The sequence below is a fragment of the Dermacentor albipictus genome, unplaced genomic scaffold, assembly GCF_038994185.2.
Source record: "Dermacentor albipictus isolate Rhodes 1998 colony unplaced genomic scaffold, USDA_Dalb.pri_finalv2 scaffold_33, whole genome shotgun sequence".
NCBI lineage: Eukaryota > Metazoa > Arthropoda > Arachnida > Ixodida > Ixodidae > Dermacentor > Dermacentor albipictus.
In genome coordinates, this window is record NW_027225587.1 from 2184544 (window position 1) to 2205769 (window position 21226).

Consider the following 21226-nt stretch of genomic DNA (forward strand, 5'->3'; position numbering starts at 1 on the left):
CGACGCTCCTGCTACTCTCACGGCAAGATAGACTTACTCGCGAAGAAGCAACGCAGTTGTACCACATCAGAGCAGAGTCTGCGTATACCCTGGCTTGGTTATTCAAGACTGGACGATGCGTTTCCGCGCTCCGCGCCTTCTGTGGTGACATCGGCGACATCGAACATTTCATTTGGTTATGCCCGCAGTTCGACACAGAAAGAAAAGTAGTGGTTGACAGCCAGCGAAAGAACGGTGTTTCGCACAGGACCTTTGAAGACTTCGTTTTACTCTGAGGGCCTGCGGCAATCAGGAAGAGCGTACAACGTCTGTTGATTGCCTTCATGCTATACACGGGGCTCGTCGACACCTGATGAGTGTGACATAGTGACACATAGTGACATAGTGACACACATAGGAGGCACAGACGGAACAATTGTCGGCTATGTATGCCAGGCTAACTCCGCCTGCTGCACCACAACCACCACCACTACCACCACCGCTTCATTCTCACAACCAACTAGCTCAGGACGGTATTGTCTTTCACCGACGTCAACTATAGGTTGAACCACGTTCCCACTTTCTTTTGCTTTCGATTTATTTTTTAACACATTCTTTAGTCACTGGAGTTATTTTTTATTGTTGGGTTAGCAGGCTCTTCGGTAGCCCATTTTGCCACTTGTTCATCATTTAATAAACATCGATAACTGCTGCATTTCAATGTATATGGGTGTTCCCCCAATATAAAGAGTCTATCATTTTGTCAAAGTTGCCTAAATTTTATTCATGATTAGTTACGCTTGTGGAACAACACAGGCAGTCCTCCTTTGGATTTAAGGACAATATCGAACGTCATCTCCACCTCTTGTAGTGGGTGCGTGGATTCGACAGTAAACTGGGACAATATCTTGGCAAGCACAATCTTGATCTCCATCATAACGAACTTTTGACCTGCAAGAGGTAAAAGACGCCTTCAGAGCATTTAGAGATAGGGGATCAAACGCAATACCTCTCGTGTTCTTAAGTTTAGGTTCCCGTTGCAAAGGTTCAGGCTCTTGAGGTCCTCTATTAAAATATATATCTCTATTTCTCTCTCTGGACACATACACGGAGGCCAGGCGTCATTACAGGACATTAGAAATCATCAGTTGACATCTTCCCCTCTCCTTCCGTCACCTTTCTCCTGCCTTGAATTTTAGTAACCCTACAACACAAGCCAAAATATGAACATCGCCGACAAGGCGTGATTGCGTAACTGTTTAATTGAAAAACTCAGTGCCCTTCCACTCTGTGAAGAAGGACGACCCGCGAAGCTGTGTATGTGGGCCCCTTAATGGCGAAATACACCTCCGCCGCAGGTCGGCTCGGTATTGCACTATCTTCGGGATCGGCCCACGTATGGCATGTGCTTAGCGCCTGCTTCACCTCTGCCGCCGGTCGGCCCGGCATTGCGCAATCTTTGGGATCAGCCCACGTATGTTGGAGTTTTTCGCTTACAACGACACGAAAATTTCCTTGGACGGTAGAGGTATACAGCTTCGCTGTAATTATGTTTAATACGGCAACACAGTAGTGGTGCCGGAAACACCGGAAATCTTCCTGTATTCACGGACTATTTGTATTAAGGCAAAGCTGTCTATGCCTCACTGATTCGTCCGTGAGCGCCGAAAACGCACTGCAGGATAACCAGCTTACACATCTGCGCAGAACATTGCCCACACCATGCTGCCCAGACGAACTGTATTCAACCGAAGCTTGAACTGCCTCACTCATGTCGGCGTCGGTATTGCTGTAAATAAAAGTCGCTTGACGGGTTGCGACACCACCACGCTAACCGATTCAGCCATTGTCTATTCGTCATCCGCGCCCTTTAAAGTAGGGTTTTTTATGCATGGAGAAGTAGACGCAGCGCAAGGCGCTAACCAATCACAGGCGTCCCCTCTCTTCGGAGGAGGATGAGGAAAAGAGTGTGATCGCGTGCTCGCTCGATTCGCGCCCGGCGTGTCTCGCCAGTTCAGGCCCGGCAGTCACATGATGAGGCCGTGTTTGGTTCGTTCTGCCTTGAAGGAACGGCAGCAGGAGTGGACCGCGCGTGGTGCTTTCGGCCGAAGAACAGGCGGCGTTTCATGAACGGTTCCGGGAACTCAGTCGAGTAAGAGCTCGTCGTCGACGTGCCGACCTCGCCGTGAGTGAGCGCGAAGCCAGGCGTTACAACAACGAAGAGCCGCGGATCCCTAGCTTCGCTTGCACCCCTGTTCCCAGTAGGGAAAGGGTTGGCATTTAGTTAGTTACCTATATAGTCTAATTACGTGAATTGACATTACTCACGTAAATGACACTATTGCAAATTTGAAATTATCGACTCGCAGCTCTCAACACAAATCCACTAAACTAGTTTCCTGATATGTTACCGAAATTCCTCGCGAGATACATTGGTGTTCCATGCAACATTGTCCCACAGTGTACGCAAAACGAAGGTTCCTAAGAAATTAATGCGTGGAAGACCAATGCATTTTGCCGTACATATAGGGTACTGCTATTTCAGAACTCGTTCATGCGCTTCAGCGTAGCTATTAAGTGGACGCACCTTCCCCACTGAGCGCCTTAAGTATTAAAACTGCAGTACTTTTTTGTAAATTAACTGCAAGTTACTTCATTCGAATTCGAAAATTAATTGGTGATTACTGCATAACTTCTGCGTCCGTATTCCAAAAAGCTTTTCGTTGGTACGTGTTGTTTGCCGATGTCCAACCGCCTTCGCTAGGCCCGACATTACGACTGACTGGAGCCCCTTACTTAGGGACAGTTTCAACATATCAACTTTCTGTGAGTATAGGTCATGATGTCAAGAAGCAGGAATCTTGTGCCCCCGAAACAACATGCTCTTGATACCTAACGCACTATTTTAATTAAGCATTTAAAATATTCGCTCAAATGCCGTTTACTAGAAGGAAGAGGCAAGTTTTAAATCAGCTGGAAGAAGTTTAGCTACATCTATCCACTGCCTATCATGCAAGCTAGATGACCGCCATGCTGCGGCTGCGCGCTGACATTAGCGCCAGGCTTAGCTTAACTAATCATCACTGCATAAGAATGTATGACAAAACTGATATTTATAGCCCCGTGTGAGATGCGTAAGTTGTAGTCCCGGTCCAGCTAGCTAGCCAGGCGTGGCAACAGCGGTGCTGACTGCTGATCCCACATTCAAGTATACATTGCATAAAAATTATGCAAATCTTACGCACTGTGGGAAACAAACGCAAGTGAAGCTGCTATGAGCCGACAAAACAAAACGGTGCATCAAAATATAAGGCCTGATTTACACAACCATCATCCGCTCCACACGATTCCGCAAGGTTTCTTCCCCTGTTACACGTTCCTGTTTGGAATTTTACTCAGTTATTGCATTTGAATGTGCTTTGCATTTTTTCATAGCAATTGCCGTAATCTTCATATTTAATAGTTAGAAGTCAAATTAGCTCCTGCATGTTGCATCAATTAGTGAAGCGCTAGAAAATTGTAACGCTGAGATCGCGGTTAGCATGATTTTATGGCATAAAGAGCCAATCGGAAGATCATTGCCTTAAAGACCCTTATACGTTACTAGCGTGAGGACCCTGGAGTAGGTCAGCTTGCTTACCTAAGCAATTCTTTGGCCCTGCAGAGAAGGGAACGTAGCTGAAGGGGTGGCGGTGGCTGTTTTCTTCCGACATGAACCTCTCCGGTACGTACTCTTCTAGTCTATCAAATTCGTTTGGATTTCGGTGCAGGCTGTACAAGTTGATAAAGCACGAAAGACCTTTCGGCAAGATGCACCCATCTGAAGGGAACAAAGTTGTAATGCAGTTTCAACTTCCAAATTGTCAATTCCCATGTCCTTTTATCCGTTTCTTTTAAACACCCGATTCATGGCCAATACCCCACTGTGGTTATGCGCGGTGACAACTCAGTTCAACAACAATAGCGCAGGACACTTTTAACCGGTAACACCTAAAATTGGGGACACGCTAAATGAACTATCCAGATGATGATGTATGTGTCGCATTCATCACAGCATTTGACACTACGATATTGCCTTTGGCAGACAACACTGTAAAGTGATTTTGTAAGGGTGCTCTAAATCATTTTCGCAGAAGAAAAATATATATGAGCTACACAATGCATTACAATTATCCCACTCGTTCTTAAACAACTTTTTTTTGTTAATGTCACGGAGTGCGTGTGTCCCGTCAAAACCATCATAAGAGAAAAAAAAAGCTTGGTCGTCTTTTATTTTTTACACAACGGAGATTTCGCCTTGATCTTTTCCAGTATTCCTTATGCGAGATTTATATGATTGATTTATTTGTATGAAAACGGGAGCACTAGCAACTATTGGATTACTGGCTTCTCCACAAGACATAGACTGTTTAATGAATAAGAAATGAGAACATCAGGAGACATGGTAACCTTTCGACAATAAAGCACTTTTCGCTTAATTAGAGATATCTTTAATTGCGCTAATACGGCCGCACAGTGTCTAAAGCTAGAATAGGTAGTCAGCTGCTCGCGAGTCAATCAAAAATAAATAGTGCAGTCACATTTCCGCATGCCGAGAGTAGGGAAGTAGCAGCCAAGTCAGTAGCACCTAATCATCAGAAGGCTGTAGGTTTGCAGGCTATGCATGCCCGTGTTGTGTCTGATGTTCCCAGTATGCAAGTTAGAGGTGACCTAATGACCAACTACGGGAGTTATTTTCATTTAGTGCAAAAGCTACTTAGTTTCATATATTGTTCCAGAGGTCGACTTCACAAGGTTTTTCGTTCCTGGACACTCTGTAATTGACCAGCCGTCTTAACTGACCACACGTGCGCTAACAATATTACCCGGTACTCGTTCTTACGAACCCCTCTGGCGTTATAAATGCCTCGTACATAGAGCAGATGACACCATATTTGGAGCTGTGTCTTTCCCTAACTGATAATTAAGCTGTGATGAAAGATCAGGTAACCCATGAGGCGAAATTAGGCATCAGCTTTAGGATGCCCAGCTCATTCTTCAAACATTTAGCACCCCTCAAGTACACTCTTCAGGTTAGTTGGAATCATTCACCCAAAAAGAACGGCTGCATACATCGTTGTTTCAAAGTCAAGAAGCATTGTGACCAGCGCGTTGCTCACCGAGTGTCAAGTCTTGGTCAAGGATCTTTCCGATGTAGGGAAATGGAGGAAACAGGCGCAAGGTCTCCTGAAAATGAATACAAGCAAGCTTCATAATCACCGTCTAAGAGATTCAGAGTACAAGAGTGTCTTTTTAAAGCGCCCTAAACCCGCAAATTCGTGCACTGTAAGATTCAGAACCCCAAAATAATTTCATAGCATTATTTTCCGACGTGTCATACTGCCGTTATTCAAAATGTTGCTCAAACACCTAAAACAACAGCACGAAGTACAATCTTCAAGTTCCGCGTAAATAGGGAGGATTTTTAGTGGAATGCGTTGCGGAACTATGACGTAGTTGCTCTAAATGCAACGTTGTAAATAATTACTTAACTCTCGTTTTTCCCCATTTTGTTCGTGAAATACGAGACTCGCAGTTTGTTTGTTTGTTGTTTTCGGTGAACTAAACAAGGTGCCTTGTTCGTATTGGAAAAAATTAGGGGCACAGTATGGGTAATGTGTAGGCAGCGTTCCAAGTAGCTGGGTTAAATGTGCCTTTTTACTATAGATTACGTGTGCAAGTGGTCCAGAGCGCTATTAGTGTGGTTTACGACCAGCTCAATGCTTACACCGCTGCCATAGCATAATTACAATTACAGATGAGGTAAAATTTTGCGAACATTGGAGGAATAATATGCCAAGTTTGTGCGCTACGTTAAGTGCGTGTTGATTAAACGCAGCTTTTGCAAATTTCTTTTTGTATGTATTTTTTGTAATCTTAAGCGAGCATTCGGAATAGTCGAGCTGTCGTTATGAGCTAGGTTTCCCAAATTTTCTAAAGAACTCTGCATTTGACAAACTTAATGCTTAAAAGAAATGGTCGCAGCTTAAGGGCAATGTTTTGCGATGCTTTAACATTTCTGGCTTATTTAGAGGCGTTACTAATAATGATTATACACTGTGTTTTGTGGGCTTTTTATGCGTGATACGCAGATGTATGTTGGGTTCCCCTGGCGTACTGAGTGAGCTAAACGAGGCAGCTACCTTATGTTTCGCAATAGTGAGGCCGAGGTAATGGGTGATGTGTAGGCAAAGTTCAAAATGGGTGAGTAATTGGCGATGGGGTAATAAATTACGTATGCAAGCACTCTAGAGTGGCATGAGTGTGTCTCACGAACGGGGCAGAATTCAGCCCGTTGCATTGGTTGAACTACAAATGCCAGGGAGAATAAATTTAGCGAAAATTCGTGGAACGCTATAAGAAAAATCTCTGTGCGAAGGTAAATGTGTTGGTCCAAACGCATCTTTTGTAAAGAAAATGTTTTCATCAAGTTTCAGAATTTGTGACACGGCCGCTGTCAGCGGCTTTCCGTTGTCCCAACATAGCTGTAGGTTGCAACATGTTTATATTTCGTGGGAATGGGAGGAGTGATCATGCTGAGTGCGATGTCTGAGAATTTTTTTGCGTCCTTGATCTGGTAAGAAGTTTCGCAAATAATTACTGAAACCTCTATTCTCCTCCTCTCCTCTACAATACGGGTTCGAAGGCCTTACATGCAGGTATCCAGAGAAAACGCGGGCAAGGCGGGAGATGGAAATTGAAGACGATGGGCAAAACGAAAACAAGCCAAAAGCGGGACCCAACGTTTCGACAAGTGAACTTGTCTTTTTCAAGGTGACATATGCTCTCCTCGGCACAGTGTATATAGGTACGGTTGTTCAAAGGGGAGAGAGGGCAAGGCGGGGGGCGACGCAACTACCGAGGGTGTGTTAGCGGTGATCGATGGTGTAGAATTGAAAAGAAAGGCACACACCTTTCTTTTCAATTCTAAGCCCTCGCCGATAACGTTGCCTCGTCCGCTCGCATTACCCCCTCCCCCCTTTAGCAGAAGCCTACTTATACAGGGCGTTTCAGGGAACCCTTTCAAAAATTCTTAAAAAGGTTGCCTGTGGCTGATATCTGGCGCAATTCTAGTTCATAAGGTGGTCTACTCGAAGCGGCGCACGCTACTTGCACGAAAAATTGAAATACGTAATCGACGCATTAACAAAAATTTAATAATTAAAATTTTAACTAATTACATTATGGCCCACATTGCAATTTACAAATTCTAGCCGTGGTGTTCGCAAGGTGGTTTCACTTGGACCGAATTGTCAGGAAGACACCAGTTTCGAGATATAAATTCCTGAACTTTACTAAGAAATGCATTGGCGTTGCTGTTACTTCCCTGCTTTAATGCATAAAACGACGTTTTGTTAAGAAAGTAACTGGAACACCATGTCGCCTGAAAGCGGACGGCGATACAGAGACAAAAAAATTACCGACGATTACGTTACTTCCTAATGCGAAATTTGAGCGCAGCAAATAAGCTGTTTCACCTTTTCGATAGATTGAGGCAAAGAAATCGAGCAACACATGTATGCGCTATCACAGAATTTTTTTTTCACACGTATTCCTTTAACAAAGACTCCACTAACAGTTCTTGCCGCACAGGGCGAACGGCAGCGGCAATTTCGGCTCGGGCGGTGCACATATACAGATCCGCCGCCACCGATCTGGCTCTCTGATTGCCACCGCACAGGGGTTGCATTGGAGGAGGAGCGAAGAAAGGAATTAAGTTCGAGCCGGCGCTTTGACAACCGGAGACTCGCAAGAAGAGGGGGGAGGGGGGCGGCGTGTACACCCAGCGGCAAACGATGGGGGCAGAAGCGCGCGCAGCAAGCGGACAACACGATAAAGGGAGGAGGGAAGAGATAGCAGCGACTGACTGATGCCGCTGACGCCGATAGTGAGTCAACCCCAGCTGCGGAGTTGGTTTCAGGGACAACGCCGCCGATGCCGACACAAACAATATGATACCCTCGCTTCCGCAGCGCGAAGAACCAGGTCTAGCCGTGGGAAGGTGGTCACGTATTCGTCGACGTGCCGGGGCCTACGTGAAATAACCGGCGCGTCGGCAACTGAAGAGCACCCTATCCGCCACACAAGAACAGGGGGGGGACCCTTTCCTCCTCTTTCTGCATGGCGGCGACGGTGTTCTATGCAGTCACGTTATCTTGACTCTCTAGCGGCGTCAGCGGCATCCAGCGGTATCAGTCGGTCGCTGCTAGCGCTGGGGGGATGAAAGGGGGGCGGAGCAGGTTACGAGGCCGACGACAACGCCGACGACGACGCGAAACCCAGGAACGGACGCCAAAGAGCTGCGCTCTAAAAAAAAAAGAACGACGCAAGACAAGCCTCCAACAAACAAGCGCTGCCGTCATATGAACTTTAACCTACTGGCCCAAGTTTGCACCTGACTGCACTCCAGTGCTTGACTGTCTAACAGGCAACAGAAAGAACCAGTTTGACAGACTATCTAAAATACCTAATATGTTCTACGATTGTGACTGTGAATGAAAAGGGAAAGCGACATCCTACTTTTATGCAGCACTCCATGTACTGTAGACGTTTCAGATCTTCCTGTGTGCATTCCGTGTTTGCACGGTCTCCGAAAACGAAGTCCAATTCTTCCTGCACCTTCCTTTGTATGTCCACATGCAGCCCCAGGATATAGATGGTCCAGCTGATCGCACACGTGCTAGAATCACTGCCCTGCAATAATTGTTTAGTACAAGCGATATCAGGGTCGGTCTGCCAAAACTATGACTACATTTTTCAGAGCAGAACGCAACGACGCCTTTTACAAGGAATTGTGTCTCGCTCAAAAAAGGAGAGAAAAAAAAACCTACTGGTCTCCATCCATAACCAGTTTACCCGAGTATTTTACTACTGTTTACAACTAGCGATTCTACAGCCCGCTTCATACGAGATCGCATACCAACTGCTTTTAAACCGAGTCAATACATTTATAAAACAGTCTCGCCAGCGTACTCTGTTTGAGGATTTCCAGGAATTATACAGACATTTACGTTATCTAAGCCAAAATTTTATCACGAAAAGTATTAAGAAGTCTGTATGCAAAGAAGTGTCTGTTATGCGACCTAACAAGTGGCTAACAAGTGGCAAGTACCTAGTAACAAGAGCTTAATAACAATGCAAAGGACATCGTTACCCTACCATACAATAATAGTAGAAACAGTTTTATTATTTGCATAGTCAATATTATGAACTTAAATGCGTGCATAAGTTGAGACGCAAAACAGGCATGAACAGCTCTTTCATCTGTACAGTATATACGGCTATGATATATGAAGAATACAGCATTCTAAATTAAACAAGGTCATGGTCAAACACTGTTTTCATTTCTTCCTTATTCCGTACTCGGCAAAAAAAAAGCATCACCGCCCCTTTTATTCTGTGAAGATGGTCGAACAGCAAAGCTGTGTTAGTTACATCGACTGTTACACCATGCAAGTCAAACTTCTCAAGCAGTCGATACTGCAAATCTTTTGTTTCACCATTCTTTCACCTCCCGGCACTGCCATGCGTTTCTGCTAAGGTGCCTCGATGTATCGCGCCGGCGCCGCGCTACATCGAGGCACCTTAGTTTTGGGTATCGGCCTCCCAGCGCTGCCGTTTAAACTCGGCATCTCTGGCGCGCAGCTCAGGGTCGGCCCTATGACGACGAGCCTGTTCACGAGCCGGCTCTCGCTTACGCTCTCGGTAGGCAGCTTCTCCCTCAGGAGTACGCACTACTCGTGGTCTTTCCATAGTTGCAGCTGCGATAGAATGTGCGTAGCCACTACCCAAAGCTCTGTATATTGGGCGCAAGGGCCACCACTGGAGGTGCACGCGCTGCTATCGTTTTGACGATTGGTTGGATTGGTTTGACGATTGACGTGGCTGCTGGCATATCCTGCCGGCGCAAGAAGTGCCGGCAGCCGCGCGCTCCTAGTTTCGCGTTTCGATCGCTGGGCACTGTTCGTTGGCCGCAAACCGCCAGCATAAATTGGTTTCTTTCGCAACGTGGTGGAATCAATCGTCGATAAATTCGATGCCAGTCTGGCCCGATCGTCGAAAATGCACCGTGTGACAACCGCATAATATTCGCGTAAAAGATGGCATTCTCACAGGGGGAAAGGGGTCACTCTAACCCCCTTCACCCTGTTGAGCTGTTCCTTTTCTCTCCCGCTAAGTCACGTGGCCCCTTTTTAGCGAAGTCCGATAACGACGGCACAGAGTCCACATAAACAGCTTCGCTGTAATATAAACCCCGTTTGACACTCCATATAACGTGCATTTCGTAAAAAGATAGTGAGAACCCATGCTGCTTTATTAGATTTCGAAAATGATAGCAAAGCATAAGCGACCGCTACAATAGTGAGATTTAATAATCCTCGTCTCATTGAATATAGCCGATTCCGCCACATTTTTCGCAGCATCTCTGCCAGAATGTGAAAAGGCCAACTTTCCAGTACTTCAACTGCTTAAACTTACCACGTTCGCGCGAGCGTTTCGGTGGATTCTCGCATCCGTTGTGCTAGCACACGACTATTTCGGTCTGTTCGTGCATGCGGGTGCGTGCCACTCGTACACATTTGACGTTGTATGTATACTTCAATCGCTTTGAGCAACGTAGCATCGTAGTATGTCATCTAGAACGTAGGTCGTCATCTGATGCGCTTGTTTGCGTCTTCAATTATTTTTACGGCAATATCTTATTCGGGTATACCTACAAGTGGTCTTAAACAGCGAATACAACTTTAGATATCACTTATAGTGTCCTGCATGGTCAATGCGAGAGACTAAGAGATTACTAAACGCAATGGCGCAAGGCGAGGATGAGAAGTGGACTAGCTCACTGCAAACATCATGAAGTCCGCATCTTTCCTGACGTCGTCCAGCGTATACGAAGAAGGTTCCTTCATGTGTGCCAACAGGAGGCTGTCCATGAACAACGAGCCGCTGCCGTCGCGATTCTTCTGAAGAGCTTCGCCGTCGCCGGTATGACTTGAGAGCTTCTGCAGTTCGTCCTTCCGTCTGTTCATTACCTTGAAAACAAGAACGCACATGTTGTCAAAGTAGTGCTTGTTTTTTTTTTCTTTCCTAAATTAAGGTAGCATTCGTTGATATATGTTCACGTCAGTAACTGATCAGCACAAAGGCTGACAAGGACCTATAAACGGAAGGACGGCGCCCTGTTTTCGTCATACTCAAGCTAATTATAGTGCATTAGCAACGAGGACAAACAAGTTGACACACATAATAGGAATACTTGTCTACAACGTAGGGCGTCATTCGATGCGTTTGTTTGCTTCAATTATTTTTACGGCAATATATTATTCGAGTATACTTACAAAGGGTCCTAAACAGCGGGAGCAACTTTAAATATCACTTATAGCGTCCTGCATGGTCAATGAGAGAGACTCCACTTGCTTGTGCTCGTTGTCTGAATACGTTTAAACAATCCCAAGTATGTCTTACCAACAAGGCCGAACATCGACGCTTGTAAATTCTGTTTTTCACCCGACCGTGGCGGCCGCATAGCGATGGGGGCGCAATCCAAAAACGCCAGTGTCCCGTGCGTGGGGGACACGTTAAGGATCCCCAGGCGATCAAAAAAATCCGGAGTACCTTACTACGGCGTGCCTCACAATCAAATTCTGAAAGCTGAACAGTCGCTATTTCGATACGAGTGCTGAAGTAAAGCACAAATCTCAGAAAGTGCTCGGCCTGTAATAAAGAAGACTTCCCGGTCATATTCTAGAAATACCCCTTGTACATTCTATTGCGTATTGCCTTGAACCATTCTTTCAAAATAATGTCGGAATAGATTACTCAACATATTCATCCTGAATATGAAGTCATGTGCATGTGCAACTGTAGAGAAGTGGTCTACTCATATTCTTATCATTCATTGTCGAGAAATTCGTCACTAAAGTGATCTAGACTTCGGTGTTGTCACAGACGGTGGGAAGCAACCTTGAAGTGTGTTTTGAATTCCTAGATATTGCGTGACAATCTATGGTGCAGCAGCAGCAATGCAATTTAATACACCTCGTTCCAATTTAATTTCTCCGTTAAGCCTATGAACTACAGTTTTTACCATGTCAAACATGAGGAGACGGTTACCTCTTCCAAGTACATGGGGATGCAACGTTTGTCGCCAAACCATGGTATATCAATAAAAAAAAATTCCTTTCACGTTCGCAACTAACCAGCAGACAATAAAAACCAGCTTGAAAGCGATAATGCCCCATAGCTGCATTCGGGTCACAGGAGGATGTTCACAAGTCAGCAGGAAAACTGCAAGCCCTGTATTCATGTGCAGTGGAACCATTTCCGCGGTGACAGTGTTTGCATGCACATAAATAATTTACTGCCTTCAATCGAGAGCCAGTCTTGAAACATTTTGATCGTCCCACCTTACTTGCACTTGCGCGAATTGCGCATGCGCGCACCATTCGCGCGTGTTGCAGTAATGTTTGCACCCTTGAGGGTGCTGCTTTCTCTCGTGGCTAACACACTCACCCTGAAAGGGTAGCATTGAATGCAGACAAATGAAGTTTTCTTTTTTTTGGCGAACTGTTGTGACAAGCAAGCGTGACGATGCGAAATGATCCAATACAAAAAGGGAGGCCACAAAAGCTGCATGAAATATAGCTTCCACTGTGCAGCTTCGTAGCTTCCTACAATCAGACTTTCGTGTCTAATATTTCGGTGCGCACCAGGCGATCGAAACTAGCACAGTATTCATCTACGGCTTCTCTGATCGCACAGACAATTTGTGCTCGCTGTCACCTGCAATAACATTTTTACAGACTTAACTGTAAGAGTGTTAGTCATGAGAATAACCAACACTCATGAAGGTGCAAACATGTTTACTGCGATAAGTCTATGCGGCTTGCATTCCAGACACTTTGAATATTAATCGCATGGCATTCCTCCGAGGTGCTGTACAGCCAGTGGTTGCTGTTCCCACCGTCACGTTATGCGTCGTCGGTGCTTGGCGCAATAGTGACACTCAGTATGTGGACATAGGCCCACGTATCTTTAATTTATCCTTAATCACCGCATAAGTCCGCTTCTGCGAATTCAAAACAAGCGGGCTAAATTTCATATAATTTCATTCATGTCATGTGGTGTTATTGTCCTCTGCGTGAAAACCGGTAATATATATTCCACCAGCACTTCATAATTAGGCTCGAGAAATCTCCAGAATAAAAGTAAAAACTGGACCTGTTTGTGCATAGAACGTCAGTGTAATAGCGCTGCATCGCAGCCTCGCTGACACTTCTCATTTATTATCTTCAAAATGAAGTACAAACCATTGTTGGATCAATGTCAAAGTTCAGCGACAGCTTCCCGGTAGATTATATATATATATATATATATATATATATATATATATATATATATATATATATATATATATATATATATATATATATATATATATATATATATATATATATATATATATATATATATATATATATATATATATATATATATATATATATATATATATATATATATATATATATCCGGGACACTTTTTTTGGTTATAGCTATTCTGGTTTTTGCTATGGGGCATGTGGGGGCCGTGGTGTATGGACATGTCAGAGTGCCCTCAGCTGGTATAGTATTCATTCTCACTCCATTCGACGAAACGAGAGACATGACGATGTATTCATATTCCCTGCACCTAATGTCATCATTACATCAGACCATGTCATGGCCAGTGTCACGTGAAGCATTCCTCATTATGTGAATTATTCCAACAAAACAAAATTATGAGGTTTTACGTGCCAAAACCACGTTCTGATTATGAAGCACCCCGCAGTGCGGGACTTGGGAAATTTTGACCACCTGGGGTTCTTTAACGTGCACCTAAATCTAAGTACACAGGTGTTTTCGCCCCCATCGAAATGCGGCCGCCCTGGCCGGGCTTCGATCCCGCGACCTCGCACTTAGCAGCCCAACACCATAGCCGCTAAGGAACCACGGCGGGCCCATTACTCCAGCAAAGCGAGTCGTGTTCGACAGATGAACGCGACGTGTACAGCGTACGCGGAACCATAGTTCTGGAGCTCTGTTTCGCTGCCCGAAGAAAAGAAACGACACATTGTTAGGTACAGTTTTTTATTTTTTTTAGGAGCCGAAGGCCTCGTAGTTCTTCAGATCATAAACCTAAGTTATTCGGTTAAACCTCTCTAACTTTATCGCCGCTATAATTTAGTCTTACAAAGAGTTGATATCTAGAGAATTGCGAGCATTCGGCGCCTAAAGCAACGTGTAACAGAGCGTCGCTCCTCAGGTAAGGTGTGCTCGCGTCAATGGAACATAGCAACAATGTCAAGCTATATTAAGGGAACTTACGCCGTAGACGATGTCTTCTATCTTTCGAAGGCTTTCCCGAAATAGGCGGCCATTGTGCGTCAAGAAGTAAAGCTCATCCAGCCAAGTCCAAGGTTGAAAGATTCTCATGCTCACCAGCACTGTAAGCCTGCGAGGTACCCAAAGAGACGCGGTGAGATCGTACTCAATCTACACACTCTGTCCAATGGCTCTTCACTAAAGCGTCTTGCTGGGCGAGTTCATTGAACACTAAGGAACGCATGACAATGCAATGAATACAAGAGACACGAACTGCGTTAGCGACACTTCTGTTTGTAGTTTTTGCGAATGAGCTGCAGATGTGCGTCGCTGTTCATTTTTTTAAGTGATCAGAGCCCGCATACGTGTTTACAATTATTTCACATGAATCTCTGAATAAAGAGTTGAAGCTTAGCGCCTGCTAGGTTTATATCTACTCCCTCCTTTTTAAGTGCTTCTTTTCCTTTAGCGCTAATATGCCTTCCTTCGCTAAGACGAGGTATAGAAATGCGGCAGGAATGAACGCTATGAAGGTGACAACGAACATCGGCGTACGGGAACTTAGCCCATCATATCCTCTACTTAAGCATTAGTCCAGTCCACTGCTGATAGGAAAGCAAACACAGTTCACATTTCAATGAAGCATCATTTCTTTACTTTTTTTCAAGGAACCAATATTACGTTTTGCAAGTCTATGTCAACTCTGTAGAGTATCAGAGGAGCGACTTATGTCAGCAACTCGCACACATAAACAATTCAAGAAGTGTTATTAGCGCTATGCACTGTTTCATCTTCATTTCAGACACACATTAAAATAAAGTTGCGCATCGTTTGAGAATAAAAGCCAACTCGATGCCTACGGCAAACCCTTTCGCTCAAGTGGTATATATCGATATGTGCATAATTCAATGGACACTGTTTGGCACCAAATAGCGCACCTGTAATACGAGAAAGTACGGGAAAACTAGCGATTGAATGTATTCGCCCTTTGAAAAGGACACTTGCTGCTGTAGTTTCCGGGAAAAAATGCCATATTACAATCTTTCTACTCCGCAAGAAAAGCTTTAAAAAATGCACGAAATTCTAAGTGCCTGCAGAGTAAGCTCAGCATTTGAGCTTGCCACACTTGGTACCACATGCTGTACTTGCTGCTATGGCAGTGTGCCTAAAGGTGTAGGGCCTAAAATCACACGTACAAAAAAAACGTTGACGTAATGCAGCATAGGTTAACAGAGCTTCTCGCAAAAATGGTTCACTCCAAATATGTTCCTCAATCATGGAGGCGAGTGCTTATTAAGTTTTCATAGCATCGGTCTTGAGAAAAGAGCTATCCTCGAGCCAGATTGCAGCCAAATGCTGTTTTTATTTCTTTTTCTTTATTTTATTACCTACCTTTCATTTATATTTCAGTGAGGGTTTTTATTGGGGAATTCGGAATGGCAGAGCTTAATTTTTGTGCATGTCTCCATAGCGATCAAACTGTTTAATGTATGCACTTATATGCGTTGTCTATTACTATTCATAATAAAGTTATACACCAGGAGAGTGAACAAAATAATGGCTCACAAATGAAAGTAGGTGCCGTAGTTTCCGTGCTTCTCTCCCTGAACACCCAAGTCTACCCCAAGGGCAACACCTGCGAAAGAGGAAAAAAAAAGAAGGAAATAGGGAGCTCAGTGAGCTCTTTTAGGGGGTTTTCTTCTCCGTCGGGGGCCGCATGTGGCGCGGCTGAGCGCGGGCCCCATCTTGAATGTGACCTGCATACAATGGATACAGAATCTAGATGCGTCGAGGGTGGATAGTTTCGTTTTCACTCTGTTCTCGCCGCTTAGTTCGGGTTGAAGAAAGAGGCAGTACGAAGGTCAACTCGCTCGCTGCTGCTGTTGTTTTTCCTCACTTCAGCCTTTTTTTACAGCGAGTGTCCGTGCTCATCGAGTGAGATATGTCTGTGTATGCCCGTGCGCGCATGACATCATGCTTGTCAATTTAGTTAGCAAACGAATCTTTACAAGTTTCTATGGCCGATAAAGCTACTGTCCTTCGTACAGCTGTGGTGGCTAGCCACCATATATAGCTGTCGGATAATTTAATTGCTATCGCAGTCGATACTTCGCCTTTCGGCGGAACTGCTACTTGGGATGCGAAAGCCTCAAAGGGCCCATTGAGCGAAAAAGGCAGCGCCTGTAGCAGCGAAATGGCACCTAAATTCCCATTGGCTGCGAGGCCACGTCAGGTGCGCGCCTCGACATAGCAGAGTGAGCGAAACGGAACACCTGCTGGCGCGCCACGTGTTGCGTGAGGGGAGAGGACATCGCCCCGACGCCACGTCACCCCTGCTCTCAGAAGCCTGCGTTATCCGCGCGTTCCTTGTCCGCGCAAGCTTTCGCCTTCGTTCTAACTTCACCCCGATAGTCGCTATAAAGAAATTAATGTGTAAAAGACAGAACAAATTCGAAAAGAAAAGTTTACTGACGATTACGATACTCCCTAAAGCGAAATTTGAGGGCAGCTATATGCGTGTTTTCATTTCGCGGTATATTTATTGGCTGACGCGGACAATCTGTCTCGTGCGGCACATTGCAGACGGAGCGAAATGTGGCGCGACTGCCTCGCTAATAGGGAGATCGTGTGAGGCAGCGCGTGGGTGAGAAGTGGGTGCGATTCGCAGCAGCCGCTGCAGACAGATCTCCGCTCATGCCGCGCTTTTTAACGCGAAAGCGTTAGGGAGCTTGTATCGCAGAAATCCGGTGTCGGCGTCGGACGTCGTCTCGGCGAAAAGATTTTCGTACCACGCATACCCAGGCACTCCATGTGACACAAGAAATTTACTGAACTAATTGAATATCTCAAGCTAAAATAAGTGGGAAAATCGTAAACTATGACTCACACACAACCTACAGACATGATAGCTCTCGGATGTAATTGGACTATACAACAGAACACAGTAAAAAATTGAGTGGCACAATTTTCAAAGCCCGGTGGCGCCACGTGCTGCTCCAACGGCTCCGAGCTGCCAAGCGAGGCGACCGCACGTAGACACAGCGCTTACGCTGCTTGCCCTTTGACATTTCTTTGAAGTTCTCACGAAGGAACGGGATGGTGAATTTTAGCTAGCGAATTTAGTCAGCGAACTTCAGCGTCTCGGCAAGATTGTGCTGCAAATCGGAATGGCTGTGGCAAGCGAAACGTCCGCAGGTGGAGCGGATCGTTCGGGTAAATCCGTGTTACCTTTGCATGCGGAAACATTGGTTCTGCGGCTATTCCACTTTGATTTGCACGTCTGACAATACGTCATGAACTAGTAAAAGCCTTGCAGCACGCGATATACTTTACCTCCGCGTTGTAGTGCCTAGAAAAATCTCGTGGTCCGCACCTTGAAAACAGGCGGCATGCCGGAGGGTGGACTAAGCGTAGCGCACGTGCGCGAATGCCCAGATGTGTCCGTTTTTTTTTTTTTGTCTTGGGATGGCAGAAAAATGAATTAACATTAGTTCAGTCGTGTCGGATCTACTGTGCAATGTATGCATACTTTTTTAACAAACATCGCCGCTTTTTCCCTCTGGCCAGTAGTTACGATAAGCAACAGAAGCCAACTTTCACACGTAAAGGTTTCGAAAAGTTGCTGAAAGGTATTGCGAAATTCCGTGGCGACTAACGCCAGTGCACAAATTCAACCTGTTACGCATGAGTTCGATTGTCATGACCGTCAGATTTTTATAGTGGTGTGAATACTGTCGCGGCATTTACTTGTGAATCAGTTGCGTAGTTCTATGGCGAGAGCCGCTGTACGAAGTCCACCTCAGGTCTTTGTATAATTGTGACCCGTAGACATACACATACACGTACACATAGAGAGACAGGCAAAGATACACAGATACAGAGACAAAAGGACATGAACGGCTGAATATGCCACAGCGGCATAGATCTCGACGTACATCGTGTTCCTCGCAAACGGTGCTCTGCAATCTGCTTCGTTTTCGCTGGTTATTTGCACATCCATATATGACACAGTGACGCCCCGATGGTGTTCTGTACTTGGATGTTGCGGGCACAGACATATTTACACATTGAACACGCCGTAACACACACACGCTACATGCACGCCAACGCATCTTGGCAGCTCAGGGAACATGGCGGCCGGTCGCTGTGTTCCGGAGTACGCGCTCAGCCCATCCGGTTCGAGACTAATGTGTTCTGGTCTATACGAGAAAACATAATTCTGTTTCGCCAAAACTCAAAGAAACCAATTTTCCAGCGTTTCTACCATTCACAAACCAGCCGCGGCGCGCGCCATTTGCACGCGCCGGCGCGTTGGTGTCTCGGGGGCCTTGGAGAGGTAGGCCCGGTTCCTTGCAATACCTCCAGCTGGCGCTCGCCTCCGTTGCATCGCTGCCCACGCAAGAGGCCGCGTTTCTACCAGAAAGCCCGCCTTCGTGCATAGCGTTCGCGATCAGCGTTTCCCGGTACACAATACGGTTGCATACGCTCCAGTTCGGGGAAGCGTGAGAAGCAGCCAGGGATATTGAATGTTATCACGTTCCACACAAAGGCGAAGCTTAACGTTCCTCGAAACGTTTTTTCGTATATGGTATCGTTGGCGGCATCGATGATCATACGACGTGCACTACTCTGGCACCATCTCGTAGCCATCGTCACCGTAGAGCAAGTCTTGCGCGGCACTACGCTTTTGTTTTCACGCTTTTACTATGCCCCCCTGCTCCGCTTGCTTCCTCGCGCTCTCTATACTATCGCCGTCTTTCATACGCATTCGCTCTTTCATCCTTCACTTCCCTCGTTCGCTCGGTTACGAGAACACCGAGCGACGACGACGACGCTCGCCGCAGGAACAAGTTCCTAACAACTGCGCTCTAAAACGTTGGTGGAAGTGAGCTTCGAACCTACTACCCCACGCTCAGAGCGCCTCCTAGGCGGTAAGCCTATGCACTCTGCTCTATCACATCATCCTACTGGTCTGAAATTTCCATTGCCAAGCCCGGCGAGACGAAAAAGGTGACGTAAAAATCACCGCAGCTTATTCGGGGGCGTCCTTATTTGATTATATGGCAGTCGGGCAAGGTAGCATGACCTCACGGATTGAAGTGCACCGGCTTTGTGCTGTCTAGGAGGCGCTCACCAAGCACCTCAATGCACTCGCTTTGTCGCGAGTCATGCGAAATCATTTATGTACAATTGAATGCAGCTTAGCGGTCCTTCGAGTTTTTCACTCCGATTCAAGTTTTGCGACTAGATTGGTGTGGGTTATTATTATTATTATTATTATTATTATTATTATTATTATTATTATTATTATTATTATTATTATTATTATTCAGTTTCTACGTTCGCACCGTGCTACGTGGGGGAGTACTTTTAGCACATCGAATTCCAACACAGGGGCAGTGCGCATGCACACGTTCTTTTATCGCTGAATGCGGTGCCTGATAAACACGGGCCGCACATACAAGCCTCGGCGAAGCTGAGAGAGCGAAACCGAACGTCTGCTGCCAGGACAGCGCGCCAGGTGTGACGTGAGAGAAGAGGGCAACGCTGCGATGTGCCTCTGCCTCTTCGCTCATTTTGCTGCGTTCTTCCGCGCCCTTATTTTGTCTACGGTGTGCTGGAATTCACAGCCACGTTCCGCTACTGCCAGGGTTGCCGCGTCCGACGATGTAGATGCTTCAGAATGCATAGCGGTACGTGCTGCTCAATCCAGCAAGCAGCAGCAGCCTACGGTGCTATCGGTGCATGCCACCCACGTCCTCCGCGACGAGAGATCGAGGAAGCAGCAGCACCCGCCACCGTGCTTACAATTGCTAGTAGGTACAGCGGGGCGTGGCACTTGCGGAGACGATGGACGTTTGCGCGCGCGCGCGAGTAAGAGTGGGTGCGAGAGATGAAATGTAGGGACTTTTGCTCCTTGAATATACAACTCTGCCTAGGCATTACCGAGGAGCTTCTTAGTGCGTGTTGTATGCGCTTGTCCCTAGGCCTGCCGGTAGAAGTCGCTGGGCGCGGTAGTGCTGAACGTAGCATCGCAAGTTGGCGGCTCGACAGAATTATATTTATTCAAGCGTGTTTTTTACTAATTAAAACAACGTCTCATTATTTCGCATTATTCGCGGTGGCTCCAGGACACCAAAGCAGCAACGGGGACATCAAAGCTAGAACCCGGACTGGTCCGTGGGTTGGGGCTCGCAGAGGCCTGCGCGTGCCAGGGGAGTACAAGATCGGCTGTCCGCTATCGCGCACAGCCAATTTTTTTATGCGAACATCCCCTGGCACGCTTCGGCCACCACGGCCCCAACCCACGGGCCGCCCTGCTTCCAGCTTTGATCCCCCCGCTACCCCTTGGGTGCCCCGGAGATCCTACGCCGCCTGCTTTAATATAACCTCAGTTACTCTCCTGGGGCCCCCATTTGTCGTTTACATATGCCCTCCTGGAGCAGTGCTTGTAAAAAATGCAATCTATCGTCACGACTAAAAAAGCGACCCGCGACTTATACAACACCAGTCAGAACCTTGCGCTTTCAGACACAGCGATCACCAAATGGGGCGTTTGAGCCCATGGCTTCACCGCGCGGGCAACCAGCGGCGGAGCGTAAACAAACTGGACCGCACTCCACAATGCCGGCATGCCTAGGGGACAAAAGCATACAACACGCGTTTAGAAACATCCTCCGTTGTGCCTAGGCAGACTCACACATTGAAGGAGCAAAGGCCCCGAGATTTTCTCTCTCGCGCCTGCGCAGAAACCTCGAGTGCCGTGAAAAGTGCCACGCCCCGCTGTACCTACTAGCAATTGCAAAAACGCCACCCGCCAAGGCCGGCATACGCACGCAGTAACTAA

General features: G+C 46.3%; 1 protein-coding gene across 1 annotated transcript in view; it reads right to left on the reverse strand.

Annotated features, from left to right (window-relative positions):
• Positions 1-524: 524 nt before the first annotated feature.
• The window catches only part of LOC139052769 (cytochrome P450 4V2-like), a 59713-nt gene continuing 39011 nt past the window's right edge, over positions 525-21226 (reverse strand). Inside the window, exons 5-11 of the mRNA XM_070529849.1 lie at positions 15946-16015; positions 14383-14509; positions 10863-11051; positions 8539-8712; positions 5139-5205; positions 3620-3799; positions 525-930 (exon numbers count right to left, since the gene is read on the reverse strand). Coding sequence (XP_070385950.1) covers positions 770-930; positions 3620-3799; positions 5139-5205; positions 8539-8712; positions 10863-11051; positions 14383-14509; positions 15946-16015 — 968 coding nt within the window. The 3' untranslated portion in view covers positions 525-769. The remainder of the gene's footprint in view (positions 931-3619; positions 3800-5138; positions 5206-8538; positions 8713-10862; positions 11052-14382; positions 14510-15945; positions 16016-21226) is intronic.